We start from the raw sequence: 22,314 nt of genomic DNA, 5'->3' as shown, positions 1-22,314 counted from the left end.
TAGCGGTGTTTTAGGGAGGTTTTAGCTGTGTTTTAGGGAGGTTTTAGCGGTGTTTTAGGGAGGTTTTAACGGTGTTTTAGGGAGGTTTTAGCTGTTTTAGGGAGGTTTTAGCTGTGTTTTAGGGAGGTTTTAGCTGTTTTAGGGAGGTTTTAGCTGTGTTTTAGGGAGATTTAACGGTGTTTTAGGGAGGTTTTAGCTGTGTTTTAGGGAGGTTTTAGCCGTGTTTTAGGGAGGTTTTAGCTGTTTTAGGGAGGTTTTAGCTGTGTTTTAGGGAGATTTAACGGTGTTTTAGGGAGGTTTTAACGGTTTTAGCAGTGTTTTAGGGAGGTTTTAACGGTTTTAGCTGTGTTTTAGGGAGGTTTTAATGGTGTTTTAGGTAGGTTTTAGCTGTTTTAGGGAGGTTTTAGCTGTGTTTTAGGGAGATTTAACGGTGTTTTAGGGAGGTTTTAACGGTGTTTTAGGGAGGTTTTAGCTGTTTTAGGGAGGTTTTAGCTGTGTTTTAGGGAGGTTTTAATGGTGTTTTAGGGAGGTTTTAGCTGTGTTTTAGGGAGGTTTTAGCGGTGTTTTCGGGAGGTTTAAGCGGTGTTGTAGGGAGGTTTTAGCTGTGTTTTCGGGAGGTTTTAATGGTGTTTGAGGGAGGTTTTAATGGTGTTTTAGGGAGGTTTTAGCTGTGTTTTCGGGAGGTTTTAATGGTGTTTGAGGGAGGTTTTAATGGTGTTTTAGGGAGGTTTTAGCTGTGTTTTAGGGAGGTTTTAGCGGTGTTTTAGGGAGGTTTTAGCGGTGTTTTAGGGAGGTTTTAATGGTGTTTTAGGGAGGTTTTAGCTGTGTTTTAGGGAGGTTTTAGCGGTGTTTTAGGGAGGTTTTAGCGGTGTTTTAGGGAGGTTTTAATGGTGTTTTAGGGAGGTTTTAGCGGTGTTTTAGGGAGGTTTTAATGGTGTTTTAGGGAGGTTTTAATGGTGTTTGAGGGAGGTTTTAACGGTGTTTTAGGGAGGTTTTAGCGGTGTTTTAGGGATGTTTTAGCTGTGTTTTAGGGAGGTTTTAATGGTGTTTTAGGGAGGTTTTAACGGTGTTTTAGGGAGGTTTTAGCTGTGTTTTAGGAAGGTTTTAACGGTGTTTTAGGAAGGTTTTAGCGGTTTTTTTTAGCGGTGTTTTTAGCGGTATTTTTAGCGGTGTTGGAGCTGCATTTTAGGGAGGTTTTAATGGTGTTTTAAGGAGGTTTTAACTGCCTTGGTGGAGGTCTGTGCTCTCCGAGTGCTTTTCTAATTTTTTCACTTTTTTATCTGTATTTTTCCAGAGAATGACTAGAAATAAGTAAAAATAAGAAGCTGGAACATGGACACAGAATAATCTAGACAAACAAAAATGTTTGAGCAGATGTAAAATACTTGAAAGTCTATTTCTATAATCTGATAAAATTTCATTATCCACATTTACAGTTGTTTTTCATAGTAAATATGCTAAAAATTAAAGTCTGTTTTTTTTGTTGTTGCTAAAACGCAGTGCTTTAAATATTTATTACATACAATAATCATAATTAATAGACAGATGTTGAAAGTTAAGTTCTTCCTGAAAAAAGATGCAAAAGAATTGACAAAAAAGACAGTTTCTGATACTTTTATAGCAAAAACGCCTTAAAGAAATCTAGGCGGCCTGTCATAATGGTAGTCATTAAAGGGTTAACTGGTCCGAAATACCAAACCATTGATGGAACATTGTCCGCTAATACTAAGTTTCCATAATCGACCTACAGCTTTGTAATGCTTTTTTTTTTTGTTTGTTTTGTAATTATCTTTTTATTACTGTTTTCAGGCAGTCTTATCCTATCAGCATTTTACATCATGTTTGTAACTTCTACATATGTCAAGAAAAACATACTCATACAGGGGGGCATTGACAGAAATAGTAAAGAATATACATAGTAACCTAAAATAAAGTCAATGGGAAATACCAAGTATATTTCCCATTTCATTCTTTCCTTCCATAAACCCTTTTTCTTTGTATAAGATTAACACCGAACATTTAAAGTGCGTAGCATAAACTTAAGGTTTCCATGGGTCTATATGCACGATACTCATCTTATTAAGTAAAATCTGCTCTTAATAGTTTTACAAAATCATCCCAGTTTTTCCAATAACTGGTGAATTTGTCTGAATCAAATCTGACAGAGAACGTCAACTTCTCCATCCTATCCCTCTGAGACCCAGGAAAGTGCAAGTTTTGCCTCTTTTTTTATATATATATTTTAAATAGTTGCCTTTATTGAAGACACCACAATGCAACCATTTTTTTCTGATGCATTTTTAAAATTTTCATGGAATGTCCTTTACAGTGGACAGCGCTTTTTGTTTTGTTTTGGGGTTTTTTTCCCCAATAAAGTTATGAAAGTCTTGTCCTCTACAGATGACAAAAAAAGCATTGCTGGGTCTCAGGAGACTACAGATGTCATCTATAACCTCTACTCAGTCCTCCATTTTGGTGCATCCTTTTTTAGCCACTTCCGAGTGATGGCTTTTTTACCTGCCAACGACAATATTCTTAAAATATACCTCTGAATTTGAACTTAAACTTACTTGTGAATTTGTTTTCCTCTGGTTCTCTTTTCCCAAGTTTATGAATGGATATTGGACTTTGAACATTTCCTCCATGCTTTTCTTTAAAGCCTGCCAATACGGTACAATATAAAGGCAATCCCAAAATATATGAAAATGATTGGCTTTATTTTCACCACACAGTCTCCAGCATTTTGTATCAGGAGATTTCTGCGCTGGTGGAACTAAATATCTTACATTGTCTTTGTAATGCTTCAGTGCAGGGGTCTCAAACTCATTTTCTTTCAGGGGCCACCCTCAGCCTGATTTCATCTCCAGTGGGCTGGACCAGTAAAATAATAACATAATAACCAATAAATAATGACAACTCCAAATTTTTGTCTTTATTTTAGTGTAACACCCCCCCCCCCCCCCCCCCCCGATTAAATTATGAAAATACTTCCTTTTATAACAAAAAAGATGTGAATAACCTTAAAAAAAATTAAATTTCTTAAGAAAAATAAATGCAATTTCAACAATATTCTACCTTAACTTATCATTTCTACATATGCATTATGGATCAGATCTACAAAGACACTAAACACTGAGTAACAGGCAGAAAATAGTTAAAATTGTGCTGAATTTTATTTACATATTTCAGGTTGTTCATATTTGTTCAGGTTATTCACATTTTATTGTTACAGGATAGTTTGTAAATGTAAATATTTTCATAATTTAATGTTATTTTTTGCACTAAAACAAAGACAAATATTTGAAGCTGTCATTATTTGTAGGCACAGTGTAATATGAGTTTTTTCCACATCAAGAAGAAAATCTGGAGTCATTATTTTTTGTCGGTTATTCTGCTGTTATTTGACTGTAGATCATATTGGTCTGCGTGTGGAACCTGAACTAAAATGAGTCCCACTGCCTTGACTGTGGAATTTTTGCACTTTGTAAATTCATCCCATGGGCCGGATTGGAACCTTTGGTGGGCTGCATTTGGCCCCCGGGCCGCATGTTTGACACCCCTGCTTTAATGTGTTATCATACCAGATAAGTAGGGCCGGGTAAAAAAAAATCAATTTGATGGATTTTGGATCGATTTCATTTTGTGTAATCGATTAATAGTGGATGAGATCAATTTTTCAGAGCGGAGGTGCAGCCGGCTCTGTCTCGTGACCCCCTCGGAGAGACGGGGTCGTTCTAGAAATATTAACTTCTATCACCTGTGGCTGAGTGCGGAGTTAGAGGAATAGAAAAGTGCCAATCATGAAGCTCCGCCCACTCCCCCTCCAGTGAGTTTGTTGTACCAAGGGCCCAACATGATTCTGTGTCGGGGGGGCCAACGTTGGTAGTGGTGCCCCAGGGTGATAGGAATGTAAAGCTGTATAGCAGCAGGTATAAAACAGAATAAAGAAGACAAAGAAGTCTGTTCTGTAGAAACACCGTACTGTTTGTGTCCTGTTCATTATTTCAGAGCAGATTCATCTGTTTACTGCTGAAATGTCAGATTTATTTCCTTTCTATTGTCAGTATTGATTAGGGCTGCAGCTATCGAATATTTTAGTATTCGAGTATTCTACTGAAAATTCCTTCAATTAATCGAGTAATTGGAGAAAACTTATTTTTGCTTGGTTAAAGAGCAATTATAAATACGCAAGAGGAAATAAGGTATTTCACTTAATAATGAAGGGCCAATTGGTTTCCTTTTTTTTTTTGATAATTACCATTTTATTTGTTACATTCATATTGTGCATACGCAACAAAATGTATTTTCTTGACTAGAAACATTTTCAGAGGCAATTGCAAACAAATAAAAATAAATAAAATTTAATCACTTAACTTAGTATTTCTTGTAAGTATCAAAAATATAACACATTAATAACTTTAAAAAAAAAAGCATAAACATTGCCTTTTTGATGTGCAACTGAACTGTGGCAGCTGTAAGTTTCAGAATTTACAGTTTAGACAAAACAGGAATGTGTTGTGGCATAAAAGAGGCAAGAACATTTGAACAGGAACTGTGAACGAGTCCGTGCATGAACAGTTTGACACATTTCTGCGAAATTCAGGAGAATCAAGGCAATGGCCCCCCCACCTTATCTGTCTGTCTCATAACCTATAACCCCCCCCCCGACACACACACACACACACATCCAGTTAATTGATGATTCACTTTATTTTAGCAAAAAGTAGTTTGGCTGTGACAAGGTAAGACACGCCTTTCACTGAGCCGTGCACCATTTTGGCTTTTGGAAAATGAACCGTGCAAATCATGGGTGCACTGCCTCAATCTGTGCTTGTCACAATCATTAGCCAATAATTAGCCAATCGTAGCCATAATAAACACAAACCAAGCCCTCAACAGGACAAACGCTATGTTAGTAAAGTACATTAGCGTTAATCTCACTGATTTGCCCTATGTTTATTTTATTTTCTCTGGGGTCGTCCGCTCCATTCTGAGTGTCTTATGAGAAGATGCTCCATCACAGATGTGCTGCTGTTTTATGGAAGGGCCGTGTTACAACAGATACATGTCACCGCGTTCACCTTGCTGTTCAGTCTGAAATGCTTTCACACTTTTGACATTTTCTGTCTTTTTTATTGTTTTTTTTGTCTTTCGTCATCATTATTGTATTCACTCGCCTCTTCCCTCTTCCTGCGGCTTCATTCGAACACTTCTGCGTCCTCTGTCATCTTCCTTTGTTGTGCCACATAAAGTAGTCCGTGCTTTGAGCTTTACAATTAAATAAGCAATTCCTCATTTTTTGTAATCGAGGTACTCAAATTACTCGAGGAATCGTTTCACCCCTATTATTGATTCTGTGTTGCATGGCTGCGGTAGTCAAATAATCAGGTTACAGCTCAAAATTGTACTTTGGTATTACTAAATTAATTTAAATTAATTAATTAATACTGAATCGAATTGATATCAAATCGTGATTAATCGATTTAGAACCTTATGAATTGAAATTTAATCAATTAAGGAAATTGGCCATGATACCCAGCCCTACAGACAAGACTTCACATTCATGACTGTTGCATAAAAACTGTTGAAAGGTTTATTTTCAGGACCGAACAATCACGGCAGAATACATCTTGCATGATTTCAGAGGTTGTAACCCTCATTTGTTGGCGTGGCCTATTTAGAAACAGCTTTAATTATATGTCAGTAGGACACGTCATGTTCCTGGGAGTTGGTTTGGGTTCATCTGTTTTTTTAGTGGACACACCCCTTTGCAAAGCTTAAAACAACAAAAAATAGAGTGATAAAACCGTGTTCTGCAACATGAATGCGATTCTTCCTAATGGAGGTGATTATTGCAGAAGCGTAGCCTTGACAGTGACTGACTGTGGAATGCCAACAGAGCGTCAGGAAGCTCTGAGTTATTTAAGGATCTGTAATAGAGAAGTCAAACAAAAGCAATCATTGTGTTTTCTGTTCACTAAGCCCCGGAGCTGAAGAGCTTTTAATGGCTGCCATGCTGCTTCCCCGGCGTTAATTGGAATGATGTGAGGTGGCGTTATATAAACAGGCTGTCTCGCACACATGTCGACAGCCAGTGCGATATCTAGGATGTGCAAGAATAGCTGGGGTGGGTTTTTTTTGTGGATGTAAACTAAATCTGGGACGGAGTCACATGGGCACTACATGGGCACCTCCTGTTGGGACTGGGTCGCTGGGCAGTTGCCGGGGCAGTGGGGGTGTATTTGTGTTTTGCTGAGTGTAAAAAAAACAGCGAGATCTAATTTGGAACCTGCTGTGTGCAATAGTGAACGGCAGAGAAAAAACCTGGATGGTTTCATCAGTGAGGCAATTTGTGCGCTCATTAAAGTCCAGCGTCTCTGCATTCGTCAGCGTGTGATGAGTTTGTGTAACTTCAGTAAAGTTGAGCTGCTTCTTCAAACTGGACAAAGAACTCTGTTCTATAGAAACACCGTGCTGTTTGTGTCCTGTTCATTATTTCAGAGCAGATTCATCTATTTACAGCTGAAATGTCAGATTTATTTCCTTTCTAATGTCAGTAGTGATTCTGTGTTGCATGGCTGCAGTAGTCAAATAATCAGGTTACAGCTCAAAATTGTACTTTGGTATCACTAAATGAATCTGAATCAGTTAATTAATACTGAATCAAATTGATATCGAACTGTGATTAACCCTCCGGTATCCCGGTGCACCTTTTAGGCACACTTTGCACTTCATTTTAAAAAAACTTCATATTATTTTTCCTAATTTAAATAAGGTTAGAATTCAAAAGTTGTTCATTTTTGCGTGATCTTTAAAATTCTGTCCACCAACTAAAATGTGCACATTGTAAACAAAAGAAAATTACAAGACTAGCGTCTGTCTGCCAAGTGTGCCTAAAACGCACTATTTCTTCCATTTGATCTGTATGATTAGGGCTGACCTTGATTTACAAAAATAAAATCAAATTAGAGCAGAAAAATAAATCAATATATAATATTTAATAGTTAGATTTATAGGTGTGCATTTTACGCACACTTGGTGACAGATGCTAGTATTTTTGAACATTTGACCTAGCGCCAAAAAATAATAATGAAAATTAACCAATGTTGGAGTTAATCATTGACATATGCCAGGATGAAAAAAATCAAATAATATGTGATCCACTTTTTATGTAGTATATTGAAAAAATTTTTTTTGTGTGTTTTGTTTTTTGCATCCAAAAAAATGGTTTGTTTACGTTACAAACACGGCATTTAAAGGCTTAAAAAATGTGACAATTATTGAGTATTTGGTGTTTTTATTTATGGCTCAAGTTGATGAAATAGAAAAAAAAGTGTAAAAGAATTAAAAACAAACTGTATGAAATTTTTTTGACATTATGCCACAAGTGTGTGAAAAAGGCACACTTGGTGCTTAGTAAGGGCCTTGCTGGATGGGATACCAGAGGGTTAATCGATTCAGAACCTTATGAATCCAAATTGAACAAGAACAGCATTCAGAGAGCGCAGAACTCTGCCAAGGCAGATCAGTGGGCCCCCGTGCCCCCCCTCCCCCTGATCACCACCAAAATTTAATCATTTCTTCCTTGTGCCAGTATCAACATTTCCTGAAAATTTCATGAGAATCCATCCATAACTTTTTTTGAGTTATCTTGCTAAGAAAAACAAACAAACACGCACGCAAACACACAAAGCAAAGTGATCACAACACCTCCTGGCGGACGTAATCAATTAAGGAAATTGGCAATGGTACCCAGCCCTACAGATAAGACTTGGATATTCACATTTATGACTGTTATATAAAAACTGTCTAAAGCAGAGGTCTCAAACATGCGGCCCAGGGGCCAAATAAAAGGTTCCAGTCTGGCCCCTGGGATGTTTTTGCCAAGTGCAAAAATTCCACAGTCTTGAATTGAATTAAGCAAAAAAAAAAAAAAAAAAAAAAAAAAAAGCTTGAATTAAGGAAAAACTGTTGAATTAAGCAAAAAATCTTCCATTAAGTAAAAAAAAAAAAAAAAAAAATCTTGAATTAAGCCAAAAAAAATCTTAAATTTAGCAAAAAATCTTGAATTAAGCAAAAAATCTTGAATTAACAACTTCAGATTTTTTTCTTTCTTTTAGCACAAAAAATAACATTAAATTCTGAAAATATTTACATTTACAAGCTATCCTGTAACAATAAAACATGAATAACCTGAACAAATATGAACAACCTGAAATGTCTAAAGAAAATTAAGCACAATTTTAACAACTTCAGTGAAGTTGAGCTGCTCCTTCAAACTGTCAGAAACCATTTTCTTTTCCAGAAACCCCTGAATACATTGTGCACTTCTAAGATAAATGTGTCATAATTATTCTGTTATATTGAACGTAGTGAGTCACATTTAATAGCACTATTTAACATCCTTTTCGAATGTTGGACTTCCTTTTATATAATGCTTTTTTTGTTTGGTTTTAATGCTAATTTGAAATAAATAAACTATTTATTTTACATTAAAAGATAAAAATATCCTTAAATGGGCTGAGATCACCGGTTTAACTGACGTTCCAGTGCATTTTTACTGGTAGAAGGTTGGAAAAACACGAGTTACGGGTTGACTGGAACACAACATAAGTAAATGGGAAGATTTTTTAGAAATGATAAAAAAAATTGAACTTTGACATACCTTTCCCAAAATGTTCTATTCTGGGTCCCTGGCAATCTATAAAAATAATTTGGTATGAATTCAACCAATAGTTTTGCTGCTAAAGTGTTAACAAACAAACAAATAAACAATCTGAACCAAAAACAAAACCCCTTGCCTCCTTTTCGAGGTAATAAAAAAAATCTGATAATTAGTTCAGCTAATTTAGTTTACAAGGCTGGATTTTCTAGAGAAGAATAAACTTTTAGCCACTGAGTAATTGGAGTAAAAATAGCACAAACATGTGACTAAGGCATGTTTATTAGAAGCAGTGAAACCAACAGATCAGACTAACATTAGATCCAGAATGTACTTCCTCTTCTGTGGTTTGACTCAGACTGTTGTTTTAACTCATGACCGGTTAAATAGTGTTTGGTGGTAACTGGAGTCACTTATTAAGACAAACGTACACATATGAAAAACAGAATTATGGCCCTTTTTACATCAATGTCTATTTATTTATTTATTTATTTATTTATTTATTTATTTATAACATGCAAAGAAACAAAATAAAACAAAACGAAGCAAATTAAGACAAAAACAAAATAACATTTAAATGAACAGAATCTATCTTCAAGCACGTACAGGTCTGAATTTTGCATGGTCGAAAAGGAGTAGGAAGAAGTATAAACTAATTTAATCCAACCCCTCTGTGCTTTTACACCTTTATTACTAACTTAATACAAGAATCAAACAATACAATTTTTCCTAATTTTAGCATTAAACCAAAACAAATACATAATACAGTAACTGAATTATACACAACAATATGTTCATGGCAGTACAGTCATACAAACAGACTCAACAATTCAACAATTAACTGCAATAATTACACCATATTTATCAATACAACATTATCCATAAACAAACAGGCTTCATTGTCATTATTAAATACTGGACCTCACAAGAATCAATTCTTTATATCTTTTTTTAAACTGAATTCTGTTTGATATTTGTTTTATCTCCACATACAGTTTTACTCCACAGATACAGAAACTTTTTAACCTAGTGTGTATTTTATGAATCTGTAAATTAAATTTTCCCCGTAAATCATAACCTCCCTCTCTTTCACAAAACATTTCTTGAATATTGCCCGGCAGTAAGTTATTCTTTGCTTTATACATTATTTAAATAGTTTTGAACTCCACAAGGTCAATGAGTTTTAAAGTTTTAGATTGTAAAAATAGTGGATTCGTGTGTTCACAAAAACCAACATTGATTTATTTGTAACATGAATGAATACATGAATGCGCACATGCAAGGCACAGTAAGAACAGACCATGTGTTTTAACTAAGAAAAATGAATGAACAGTTGACTTTTTACTGCTTAATCTCCTCCTTTCCCTTTGTGCTCAGTGATTGAATGTTTCAGCAAAAAGAGAAAAATGGCAAAATTAATGACATTCTTGCGGTTCAAACATGTTCTATACATGAAATCGCCTGGTATTACAAAAAAAGTCACCACTAAAATTAAGTTACAATTAAATTGACACTGGCAATATTTCCTTTTCTATCCTATATGTTGTATCTACTGCTGTAGACACTGTTGGATGTTGAAGTACAGTCGTGGAAAAAATTATTAGAGTATCCAAAATCATCAAAAACAATGGTTATGCAATCCAGTCCTAACTCCTGTGAGTGTCATGTGACTAAAACAAACAGAAAAGAAAAACATGAAAAGCACGTTTTTTGTCAGTACAATGCCATAGATATTGATGAAAGAACTGAAGTGAGTTTGGTTATTATCAAGAAAACATGTTAAATGTTTAGATATCAGCTGTGAAATTAAACTACTATGAGCTATGTTTGTTGGTATCATTATATTTGTCCAAACAAATGGACCTTTAGTTGGACTAGGCATTAAAATGAACAAGAAACTGAAGAAAATAATATTTTTTTCCGCGACTGTAGTTGTCATTTATAATCTGGCTTTACATTTTGCTGCTTTTTAGTCCTAATTTTATCATTTTTCTCTTGTTGTTCAAATATTCACTCACTGAGCACGAAGCGAAAGGAGGAGACTAAGCGCTAAAAAGTCAACTGTTCATTCATTTTCCTCAGTTAAAGCATGTGCTCTGTTCTTAATGTACCTTGCATGTGTGCATTCATGTATGCCATCTACGAACTGAGCATCTGTTACACATGTACGCACATGCACACCAAGCAGTTATGCAATTTCTTTTTTTTTTTTTTTGGCCACAGCTGGTAAAGGTCAGGCTCGGAGACGTCTGTGCTCTTAAACATTTAATCATTTATGAAACTTTTTTTTTTTTTTTTTTTTTTTGCATGCAGGTACTGTGTTATTAATATTGTCTGAAAGCTTTGTGTTGGTGTATTTGACTTCAGTACCAACCTGGCAACCCGCCACCACTCATGTACTGTATTTGTAACACTGCACAAGTGTGTTCCAGTACATGAGGGGGTGTGGGGGGTGTCTGGGGGAGGGGGGGGGGGTGCAGAAAACTGTGCAGTAGTAATCCAGGCTATGTTGAAGCTAACAAAGGGCTCTTGTCTGTACACAAAAGGCAGGATCCAGGCATCCAGTCTGGATGGAAGTTGTGTGTCTGTGTGAGATAGAACCTGTGTGTGTGTGTGTGTGTGTGTGTGTGTGTGTGTAACTGTATGTGATGGGGTAAATGAAGGGGCCGACAAAAGGAGGAAAAAAGTTGGGGGAAAGTGTGAGAGAAGCAGCCGAATGAAGTGAGAAGTAGTGAGGTTTTCAAAGTGAACAGAGAATGAAAAGTGGCGCTGATGGGACAGGAGGGTCCGGAGAGGCCGACGGAGTGGGAGAAAATGGCCTGTTTCAGTTTTGCACACAATTACTTGAAGGGAGCAGCAGTAAGGAAGTGGAGCGAACAAAGCCAAAGTGTTGAATAGTTACCATGACTGTAGGCTAGGAACGTCCAGGCTGCCACGCTGCATGAAAGGGAGGAGAGGGATCCGTCAAAGCTCCTCACATGGAGCAGGAGGAACAGGAAGGGAACATGGACCACAGTCATTTTAGTCACTAACACAGAAGGGTCCGAATCTGGGATGGTAGTTCTGTAATCCCCGTCCTATTTGTGCATGTTTCTGTAGGAGTTTAGTTGCTGTGATGTGGAAGCTGGTCATGTGTAGGGCTGTGTATCGGCAAGAATCTGGTGATAGGATACAAGTCACAATACTAGAATCATGATACGATATATCACGATATATCATGATACTGTTAAAAAGGACATTTTTTGTTTGTTTCTTTTTTTAAAATGATTATTTCCTTGAAAAATTGAATTACGCCAGAAATATGCACAAATACGAAACACATTTGTATTTGATCACAACAGGATCTAATGCTGTATCACAGAATGCTCCTGTGTTCTAGGGATGTAACGATTACCGGTATAACGATAAACCGCAGTAAAATTGCAGTAATTGCAGTACTACTGTTTAAATTCTAATTATCATGATAACTGTGTTTGATTACCGCACATGTAGGGAAAAAAACCCTATGTAAAGATCTGCTTTTATGTCAAATATTTGAGTATAGTTTTAATTTATTACAATTTTGATTTTATATAGCTAATATTTGGAACCAATGTTCACTTTTAAAGTCTTTGAAAAGGTTAGTTTAGCATCTTTGTGTTATTTATGCAATAAAGTATATACATTTTTCAAATTGAATTTTATATATTTTTTTGTGTTTTCTGTCCTTTTATGTTTTCAAGTAGGTTAAAGTGAAAAAATAATAGACAGATGAGGTAGATGAAGTTGTGCTGAAAAAAAAGATACCAAACATGAGGTATAGTAAACATTTGTTTATATCGTATATAAAGGCAAAATCAGAAATACTGAAAAATGGAAAAAATAGGCTCAGACCACTAAGGGTTAATATTTGAATGTTTCTGCAACAGAAAGTACATTGTTCCTATTATTTTATTTTTATTTTATTTTTTTTTTTTTGTGCAATCCCAAAAAAGGAACTAACATTATTTAATAAAAGATTGTTAAAATAATAATAAATAAAATATAAACAAAAAAAGCCAAACAAAAAAACAAAAATGAACCTCTACAATATCTGCATTTGAATAAATACCTAAAGACATCGATACAGTACTTTTTAATATCAATAAAGTATTGTGAAATGAAATATCATGATATATTGCAGAACCGATATTTTCTTACATCCCTATAAGGGATTACCCAAAACAAGGACCTACTTTATATTGAAATAAATGTTGGAATGGCAATCAATTCATGGGACATTACTGTGTTTTGACCCTACTGTTTCATCCATTTTAGAGGTACCTGACCTTAAACATAATAGTAACACAGATTAGGTTAAACATGTTTACTACTATAAACTGACAGCAGTGATTCATGACAGATTTACACGACAACATGAGAATTAAATCAAAGTTTCTATCAGTTTTCCAAATTGCGTAACATTAGAGTAACAGTAGGCTGTTTGTTTTATTGGCATAAATAGTCCTTATCGATAGATCTGCACTTGTAATGATGTAACATGGATGTTTGTGTTGGATCTGAGGGATAACGACCTTTTCCTCCCCCTCAGTTGATATCACGAGCTCGAAGCGTTCTTGATATTAACAGGTATTTATTGCATGTGTCTTTAACATGCCATGCCCTGAGAACTAGATAAACTAAAAAAAACAAAGGTAACACTTTATAATAAGTACACACTATGAAGCATTAGTTAAGCATTAACAAATACTGAATTCATCATTTATAAAGCATATTTCTGACATGAATACTCATTAATATATGGTTTATAAGCACAGTTATAGATGTTGTACTCATCATTCATAAGCTCATCTACAGTATGCTTAATGATTGTATTTTCATACTTTATAAATTATGGATTCAGCATTTAAACATTTAGTATTCAGACATGTACTAATGGTAAGTGAATATGTCAGTGTGTATTTTACACTAACTCACACATTTATTTTCCAATAGATGTCCTATAAACAGTTATTAACCCTTTAATGCATGAATTATGAGAACCTTAATGAAAATTTTTTCCTGAGTGTTTTTATTCCTCTTTAGGCATGGAAAAAAAAACCCAATGCGATTGGAAATTTTATTTTGAAAAATAAATAAAAAAATAAAATAAAATAAAAATAATAATTAAAAAAAAAAAAACATTAAAAAAAATAATGAAAAAAAAAAAATCTTATGAACCTATTTTTCATGAAGTTGCAAAAATGTCCACTCAGCTGGACACCACACGTTTAATTTTTGACGCACAGAAACTTATTTATTTATTTACATCTTATTATTTATTTACTGATAAATTGTGTGAAAACTATGGGGAGGGCTTGTGATTCTGGGGGTTTATGCTCAGGAGAGATCTACATAATGTTACCAATTCATGTCAGAAAACATATGTAGTACCTTTAAACTTTAATAAAGATATGTGTAAAAAAAAAAAAAAAAAAAAAAAAATGAAAAGAACAACAAAATCCATGAATATACAAGAGAACAGCTGTAGAATAGCTGTCCACTGGAGTGACCAGTATGCATGAAAGGGTTAATACAGGAATCCATTATTTCAGGTAGTTATAAAGCACTTACTACTCATTAATTAAGCATATGGTGTGAGCTCATCTAAAGTGTGGACTGTATGCCATATAAAGCCTTTACAAATGAGATTTAAAGATTGGAAATGCCTAAAGCAGGGGTGTCAAACATGCGGCCCGGGGGCCAAAACCGGCCCGCCAAAGGTTCCAGTAAGTAAGGCCCGTGAGATAAATTTGCAAAGCGCAAAAATTACACTTAAGATATTCACAATCAAGGATGTCGAACTCGTTTTAGTTCAGGTTCCACATACAGAACAATGTGATCTCAACTAAAATAATAGCATAATAACCTATGAAGTTTAATGTGAAACATATAATATTACATTATACTTCTAAATAATGACAACTCCAAATTTTTCTCTTTTTTTGAGTAAAAAGTTACATTGAATTATGAAAATAAAAATATTTACAAACTATCCTGAATGCGAAAAACCTGAAACCTGAAAAGTGAAATTTTAACATTATTTTTCCTGTTATTAAATATTTTGTGCCTTTTGTGGATCCCATCCGTAATATGCATGTATAAGTGGTAAGTTGAGGTGTAATAATGTTAAAATTGCACTTATTTTCTCAAGAAATTCTAGTTTTTTTCAGGTTATTCACATCATTTTTGTTTTGATAGTTTATAAATGTACATATTTTCATAATTTAATTTTGATTGCACTAAAACAAAGACAAAAATTTGGAGTCATCTTTATTTACAGGTTATTGTATGCTATTGTTTTACTGGTCCGGCCCACTGGAGATCAATTTGGGCTTAATGTGGCCCCTGAACTAAAATGAATTTGACACCCCAGGCCTAAAGACTCACAAAAGTCTGAGTTATTCTAACAAAGGAAAGACACGGCACATGAGATTATCAAACAAACTGCATGACTGAATGATGAATGATTACAAATGATTAGTAAAACCATTATAACTGTGCTGATAAACCATATATTAACGTGTATTCATGTCAGAAACATGCTTTATAAATGATGAATTCAGTATTTGTTAATGCTTAACTAATGCTTCATAGTGTGTACTTATTATAAAGTGTTACTGAAACAAATCACATAAAATGATCATGAAGCTATACAAGCATTCTCACAGACAATAATAGATGAAACATATCAAATATCTAACAGAGCGAAGCTAACAGAGAAAACTGTCTTTGTATTTGAAGAAGAAAACTCGATGATGGTGTAACACAGATGTGGAAACAATAACCTCTGTAGTTTATTCAGTCATATATATTTATACACTCTGTGGACACACGTTGTCAGTTTATTGTTGGTTTTCGCAGGTGTGAGTGCATTCTGGAATATCATATCAACATATAATAACATCTGTAATGTATGAAATTCCATCCAGTCTCCACAGGACAGTGATGATACTCTGTGGCCCTTGTAATAAGATTTAAATCGATAGGATCTGAAACCGCTGCAGAATGTATTTACTTTCCCTGTTAGATATGAGACTTCTGCAGAAACAACTATTCCTCCTGGGGTCGACGCAACGACAAGCAAGACATTAAAATATTATCGACAACCAACCATAAATAAAAAACCTTAAGTGTGATATTTAGTTCATATATCACAAAAACAAACAAAACAACACGTTCAAAGAGTTCATTCTTGGTAATAATCAATTACACTGGGTTACAAAAAAATGTTTTTTGCAAGTTGTCTAGGTTTTTTCAACTGAATTAGGACCATTTTGCACCGCTAAATCCAAAAATGACATCTGTTTTTCTCAATCAGGTCAGGTTTTTTTGCTAATTTGATTTTGAAAAATTTGATGCATGACTTGTATACCATGTGTGGCGCCCAAACTTTATCTTGGTCACCAAGTTTAATACCAAAATAAGATTGGTAAACACACTTTATGAAACTTGTGACTTGATTCCTGTTAGGTACAATGGTGTATTCACCGCAGATGTAGCAGAATACGTCAGGCTTATTTTTGCAAGATCTTCTAGTTGAAGCCATTTCATTCACCTGTAATATTAAAAAGAAAAACATTAATCATAAATTGGCAAAAGTAAAATCTTCAGAACTCGTTTATTGCAAGAAATATGAAAGAATTTTGTATCGTATGATGTGAAAATGCCCATAAATGTAAGCAAAAATGTTAAAAAGCCAATATGTAGCATAGTTCAGAAAGTTGACTTAAATGAGCAAAATTAATGTGATTTTTGGATTCAGCACACCAAAATTATCCTAAATCAGCTCAAAAAACTTAAACAATAAATTTGTTTTTGACCAGTGTTAGAAATACACAAGAGTGCACTATCTAGTTGATTCACAATTTAGTATCACATTAAAACAGACCCTTCTATTCAACAGAGGAGGTTTAAAGGTAGAATGTTGAACATGTTTGCACTGAAATATCTAATAACTAAATGTAAATCTGTACGTCTTCTGGTTATGTTCTAAATTTGTATCATTTTGGGATAACCTATATTCAACAATTGTTCAGATATTGGGTTATGCAATCCCTAAAACATGTTTGGTTATGTATTTCAAATGTATTATTGGTAATAATGTAATTGAAAATGATAGATATTTGTTTAAAATACTATTAGCAGTCTGTAAAAATATTTACTGAGATTAAAAGAGAAACTATTTTTCAGATAAAACACATTTTTATATTATTTTAGATTGTATTTAATACAAAAATCCACATGGAACACGGTCAAAAGGGCACGAAAATTATGTGGTATTATTTTTTCAAATATCTTTTTTTTTTCTCTCACAGGTACAGTACATTTTGGGAATCGATCTAATTATTCAAGGCAGTGTTTCACAAAAATGACCGCTGTTGCAAAATCACTGTGATTTATATGTGTTTAAATGTTCAGGTTCTGTATGTAACACCAGTGGACACGATGGGTTCCACAAAAAACCTGGAATGAGACTGAGACTGATGAAAAACCCACGTGTGGATTAGAAAAACCACTAGGATCCACACATTTAACAGTGTCTCTATTTAGAGTCTATAGAAGACTATTTACACACATTTTCACATCTAATGCACTGACATCTAAGAAGATTTAATGTCCATATTTGGGTTCTATTTTTGGACCCAATATTTGATGAAAAATTCATTAATTATGGGATGGCTCAGAGCAAGAGTCTATTTTTTGTGCATTTATCTGAAGTCATCATTAGGTCCATCCTGGGAGGAAATATGACAACATTTACCTTTTATTATTGGGTCTAAAAAGCTGGAAAAGTGCCAAATAAGTACCAAAATAAACCCAGTTTCATGGAAAGACCCGTCAGTAAATGAAACATAGGCAAATACTTGATGTTCACTGAAAAAATGCAAAATACAGAGGATTATGTCATAATAAATTGTGATAAATCACTCAAGAAAAGTAAAACATAGAAAAAAAAAACATTCTGGACCTGCCACAAAAGTAACTCTGGGTCTTTATGGGTTAAACTCGTTGTATCTACGTACGAACGATAGAGAAAATGATCCATTCCTGCTGCCCCTTAAGTGTTTCTGCTTAATTACAGGGTTCGATTGTATCGATTCATCATCTTGTCAGGTCAATGGAGCAACATCTGGGAAGCAGAGCCTGGCTGGGGACACGTTTAGAGAGCCAGGCTGTTGGGAAGACGCCCTGGAGCTGTCATCCCACGGCCTCGGCCAAGCCTCGCATGTGAACCCAGCCCAGATGCTCTGCGTGTCCCAATGAATTACAGGCAAAATGAGTTGTAGCATCGAGATGTGAAGCATTTTTGCGTACGTCAGATAATTACACTGTAAAATCTGTTGGGCTCGGTGCTAAAACTCTGGCCTCTGCAACCTTTGTGTACATGTCAGAAAAAAACAGGGAGGCTGCCAAAACTGGAGAGTAAATAACAGTGTGAGGGCAGGGAAAGGATCAAGGTTTGCTTCTCGTATTGCATCATACTCTATCGACACTTATCAAGTTCAGCGCTTTGAATTATTACTGTTATGTATGGTACTGGGTCAAAACACGCTATTCGAAATCTCTCTGACGGGACATTTTAGAGACAATTTGACAGATTAGTGTTGCTAAATGACCCACGTTTTTACTTTTAAATTAATTTTTGCTTTAGTTGGACCATAAGGGATTATCCAAAACAAGGAGCTACTGTATACTGAAATAAATGTTGGAATGGCAAACAAGTAAAGTTCGCTCTGATGGGACATTACTGTGTTTTGACCCTACTGTTTCATTCATTTTACTCTGTACTCGACCTTAAACATAGCAGTAACTAGGGCTGTGTAGTGGCAAGAATCTGGCGATACGATACAAATCACAATACTAGGATCACGATACGATATATCACAATATATCACGATACTGTTAAAAAGGCCATTTTTTGTTTGTTTCTTTTTTTAAAATGATTATTTCTTTGAAGAATTGAATTACATCAAAAATATGCACAAATATTAAACACATTTTTATTTGATCACAACAGGATCTGATGTAATACTGCAAAATGTTCCTGTGTTCAAACTTAAATTATATTTTACAGACATTACAGTTTAAGATCCTGTTCAAATGTTCCTATTCTGTTAGTTCAGAACTAACATCAGAACATTATTTTTGTGCGATCCCAACAAAGGAACTCACATTATTTAATAAAAGAGTGTTAAATAATAATAAATAAATTCTTAACAAAAAAGAAAAACAAAAATAAAAAAATGAACCTCCACAATATCTGCATTTGAATAAATACCTAAAAATATTGATACAGTACTTTTGAATATTGATACAGTATTGTGAATTGAAATATTGCGATATATTGCACAACCGATATTTTCTAACACCCCTAATGGTAACACAGATTAAGTTAAATATGATTACTACTATAAACTGACAGCAGTGATTCATGGCGGATTTACACAACAATGTGAGAATTAAATCAGAGTTTCTATCAGTTTTCCAAATTGCATAACAGTAGAGTAACAGTAGGCTGTTTGTTTTATTGGAATAAATAGTCCTTATTTATAGATATGCACTTGTAATGATGTAACATGGATGTTTGTGTTGGATCTGAGGGATAACAACCACGGCTCGACATAGTGCCAGAATGGAAATACTGATTTACGAGGACTACTAAATCAGTATATTTTCCAGGGGTTGTTCTGGTTTCATGCTTTCTAAAAGAAGTGTTGTATAAAGTAGTGGAGAGTCATAGTTAGCGTACCAAAAAATGACTTTGGTAGAAGTTCAAGTCATCAACAGAAATGCTACTCAAGTGAAAGTCTTGAACCCTTTATAGTTCATTCATAGAAATACTCTGAAATTCCAAATTTCAACCATAGTGTTTTATTGGAGAACAGAACAAGACTTTATTACTTTTGTGAAAGTTTCCAAAATTCAAATATTGTATTATGTAGAAAATCAAGGTTAATCAAGTTATTATATTCATAACGCATTTAGACCCAAAGATAAACCATCCTCCTGACTTTGTTGCCGTCACTGGTAATCTCAGCGGTGAAAACACCAAATTACCTTTAATTTATTTTTTGTAAAGTGTTGGGATACTGTGCATTAAAAATGTGTCAAAGTACAAATATGCAACTGAGTTAGGAAATGTAGTGAAGTAAAAGTGATAGTAAACAGATCAAAAAATACTCAATAAAGTACAAATTCTCCCAAAACATACTTGAGTACAGTAGTGAAGTATTATTACTGTCGAGGAGTGTACTGGTGGTATTTCACTACTCTGTCAAAAAGATTTTAGGACAAATAGTCACATATGTCTGAAAAAACATCGCAGCATTCTGATAGACGACTGTCTACTGAGGCTTCACAGCTTCTGTTTATTGACTAAAATATATTTTATCTGCTGTTTCATGGAGTTTTCAGCAGATGTAAAGTAGCGCCGTCCCTCACACTTCCTTACTTCCACATTTTGGTCCAAATATGGTCACGTACAGCTCCAAAAGCAGAACGACAATTGCTAAAACGCAACATTAGGCTTCAAAATGATGGTGAAAAAAACAAAAAGTGACATCATGTTGGCTACGTCCACTTATTGTGGAGATCAATGGGATGTCTTTTTCATCGAAGAACCACAAAAATAGTCGCTTTTCCATTGGACATCTGCGCAAAACTTTACCGATATTTACTAAATGTCGAAAAAACAGAAGTGTGTAATGTCAGTTTTTCCATTAAATCACAAATGTGATGATTTTTTTTATTTATTATCACGAGATGACACAAGAAGTCATTCCATAAACATGACGACAAACGTAAATATGGTTTTGATTTACAGATATATTCATTATTATTATTATTATATACTACCCCTCTATCTCCTACTAAATTAAAAAATGATCAGGTTTCCTGGTGTGTCCACACATACTGCCACGTTTCTTCTTCTTCTTCGCTTGTTGTAACGCACGTCAACATCCAGTTTTTTAAATTCACCTGACTCTAGTTGCGATAAAAGGTCTTTCCTTTGCAGTTTTGTGTGCTATACCATTTGCACTACACCTGAAAAACTACCTCTTGCCAGTGCAAAAACTTTTAATCGAAAAATGAGACTTTTGGCGAAATTGTCATTTTTTTCGTTAGGTAAATTTTTATGCACAAGTTATATTTGCGCAATTTGAGGGTGAATGGAAAAGCGACTAATGTTCACTTTCCTTATGAACTGATGCATGTCTTTGGTTAACCTCTTCTCACCTTCATCTCACTTCTCCATTTATCTTGTTTTTTGTCGCAGGTTCTCCCGATCGGACGAGCTGTCGCGACACCGGCGGTCCCACTCAGGCGTCAAACCTTACCAGTGTCCGGTTTGTGAGAAGAAGTTCGCCCGCAGTGACCACCTGTCAAAACACATCAAAGTGCACCGATTTCCACGGAGCAGCCGGACAGTGCGTTCAGCAAACTGATCGGATCGCTGGGAACGCTGGGAAATACAGGCCTAGGCCACGTTAGCGAGGAGTGAGCGAAAAGGCGTGGGCGTGTGCAGAAACGCCTGTGCAAGTCGAGTCAAAAAGGAAGACGCAAGTGGAATTACTACCTTGCTTTTTGTTCCAGCAGTCTGTGATTGTTCTAATTTATTGTACAAAGACAAACCGACGCAGTCACCACATGTGCGATCAGCTAAAGGTTGTTGTTGCTGTCGATGCTTCGGTATGTCGTACTCCTTATGTTTGTTCTGTTCTTATCTCGGAGCTCAGCGGAAGATAAGATAAGCTTTTATATTTTCATTCAGTCTGGATTATGTGATTGCTTTGGTAACAGGATTGAGCGTCCGTTCTACCTGGAAAAGAACAACAGCCTTGTATCTTCCTAAAAACTGCCCGTGTCTTTGAACATTCCGCATTTTATGCAATGTTTCGGAGGTCAGGCTGAATGGACTTGGACTCCCAGTAACTACACCTCAGTGGTACTTACCGTTCCTGGGGTCCACAGAGGTTTCTCCTGTGAGGTTTCTCTGATAGCTTTGTCCTAGTTTTTGCTGCCTTGAACCACAGTTCAGTAGCCTTGTTTTCCATCAATGTTTTCCATCGACGTATTTCACATTTTGAAGTTTCGTATTAGAAACAATCAACCCTCGTATTATCCTTGGGGTCAGTTTGACTCCACTCAATGTTTGTCCTTCAAAAATAATAGTTGACTTTTGCAGACAACTTTTTTTGCTTTTCCTAATTTGAAGGGGACAGCTAAGTATAAAATTATCATGATGCTATTTTTTCAATGTGCTGAATCCTTTTGAGTTGATCCATAACGGGGGGGGGGGGGGGGGGGGGGGGGGGGCAACAAACAACTATTCCTACCAGAACTTTGCTCCTTCTGGACTACTGAACTGGACTAGAGGTGTGTATTGGCAAGAATCAGGTGGCACAATACAAATCACAATACTAGGATCACGATATGATATATCACAATATATCATGATACTGTTAAAAAGGCAATTTTTTCTTTGTTTCTTTTTTTTTTAATGATTATTTCCTTGAAGAATTGAATTACACCAAAAATCTGCACAAATACTAAACACATTTTTATTTGATCACAACAGGATCTAATGCTATATCACAAAATGTTCCGGTGTTCAAACTGAAATTATATTT

At 35.1% G+C, this 22,314-nt stretch overlaps 1 protein-coding gene across 1 annotated transcript in view; it reads left to right on the top strand.

Annotated features, from left to right (window-relative positions):
• Positions 1–21,925, top strand: part of LOC115419143 (Krueppel-like factor 15) — a 30,082-nt gene extending 8,157 nt beyond the window's left edge. Inside the window, exon 3 of the mRNA XM_030133780.1 lies at positions 20,961–21,925. Coding sequence (XP_029989640.1) covers positions 20,961–21,129 — 169 coding nt within the window. The 3' untranslated portion in view covers positions 21,130–21,925. The remainder of the gene's footprint in view (positions 1–20,960) is intronic.
• The last annotated feature ends 389 nt before the right edge of the window (positions 21,926–22,314 follow it).

Source organism: Sphaeramia orbicularis, chromosome 5, assembly GCF_902148855.1.
Source record: "Sphaeramia orbicularis chromosome 5, fSphaOr1.1, whole genome shotgun sequence".
Taxonomy (NCBI): Eukaryota; Metazoa; Chordata; class Actinopteri; order Kurtiformes; family Apogonidae; genus Sphaeramia; species Sphaeramia orbicularis.
Note: the sequence above shows the minus strand (reverse complement) of the source record. Positions and strands in the feature narration are given on the sequence as shown.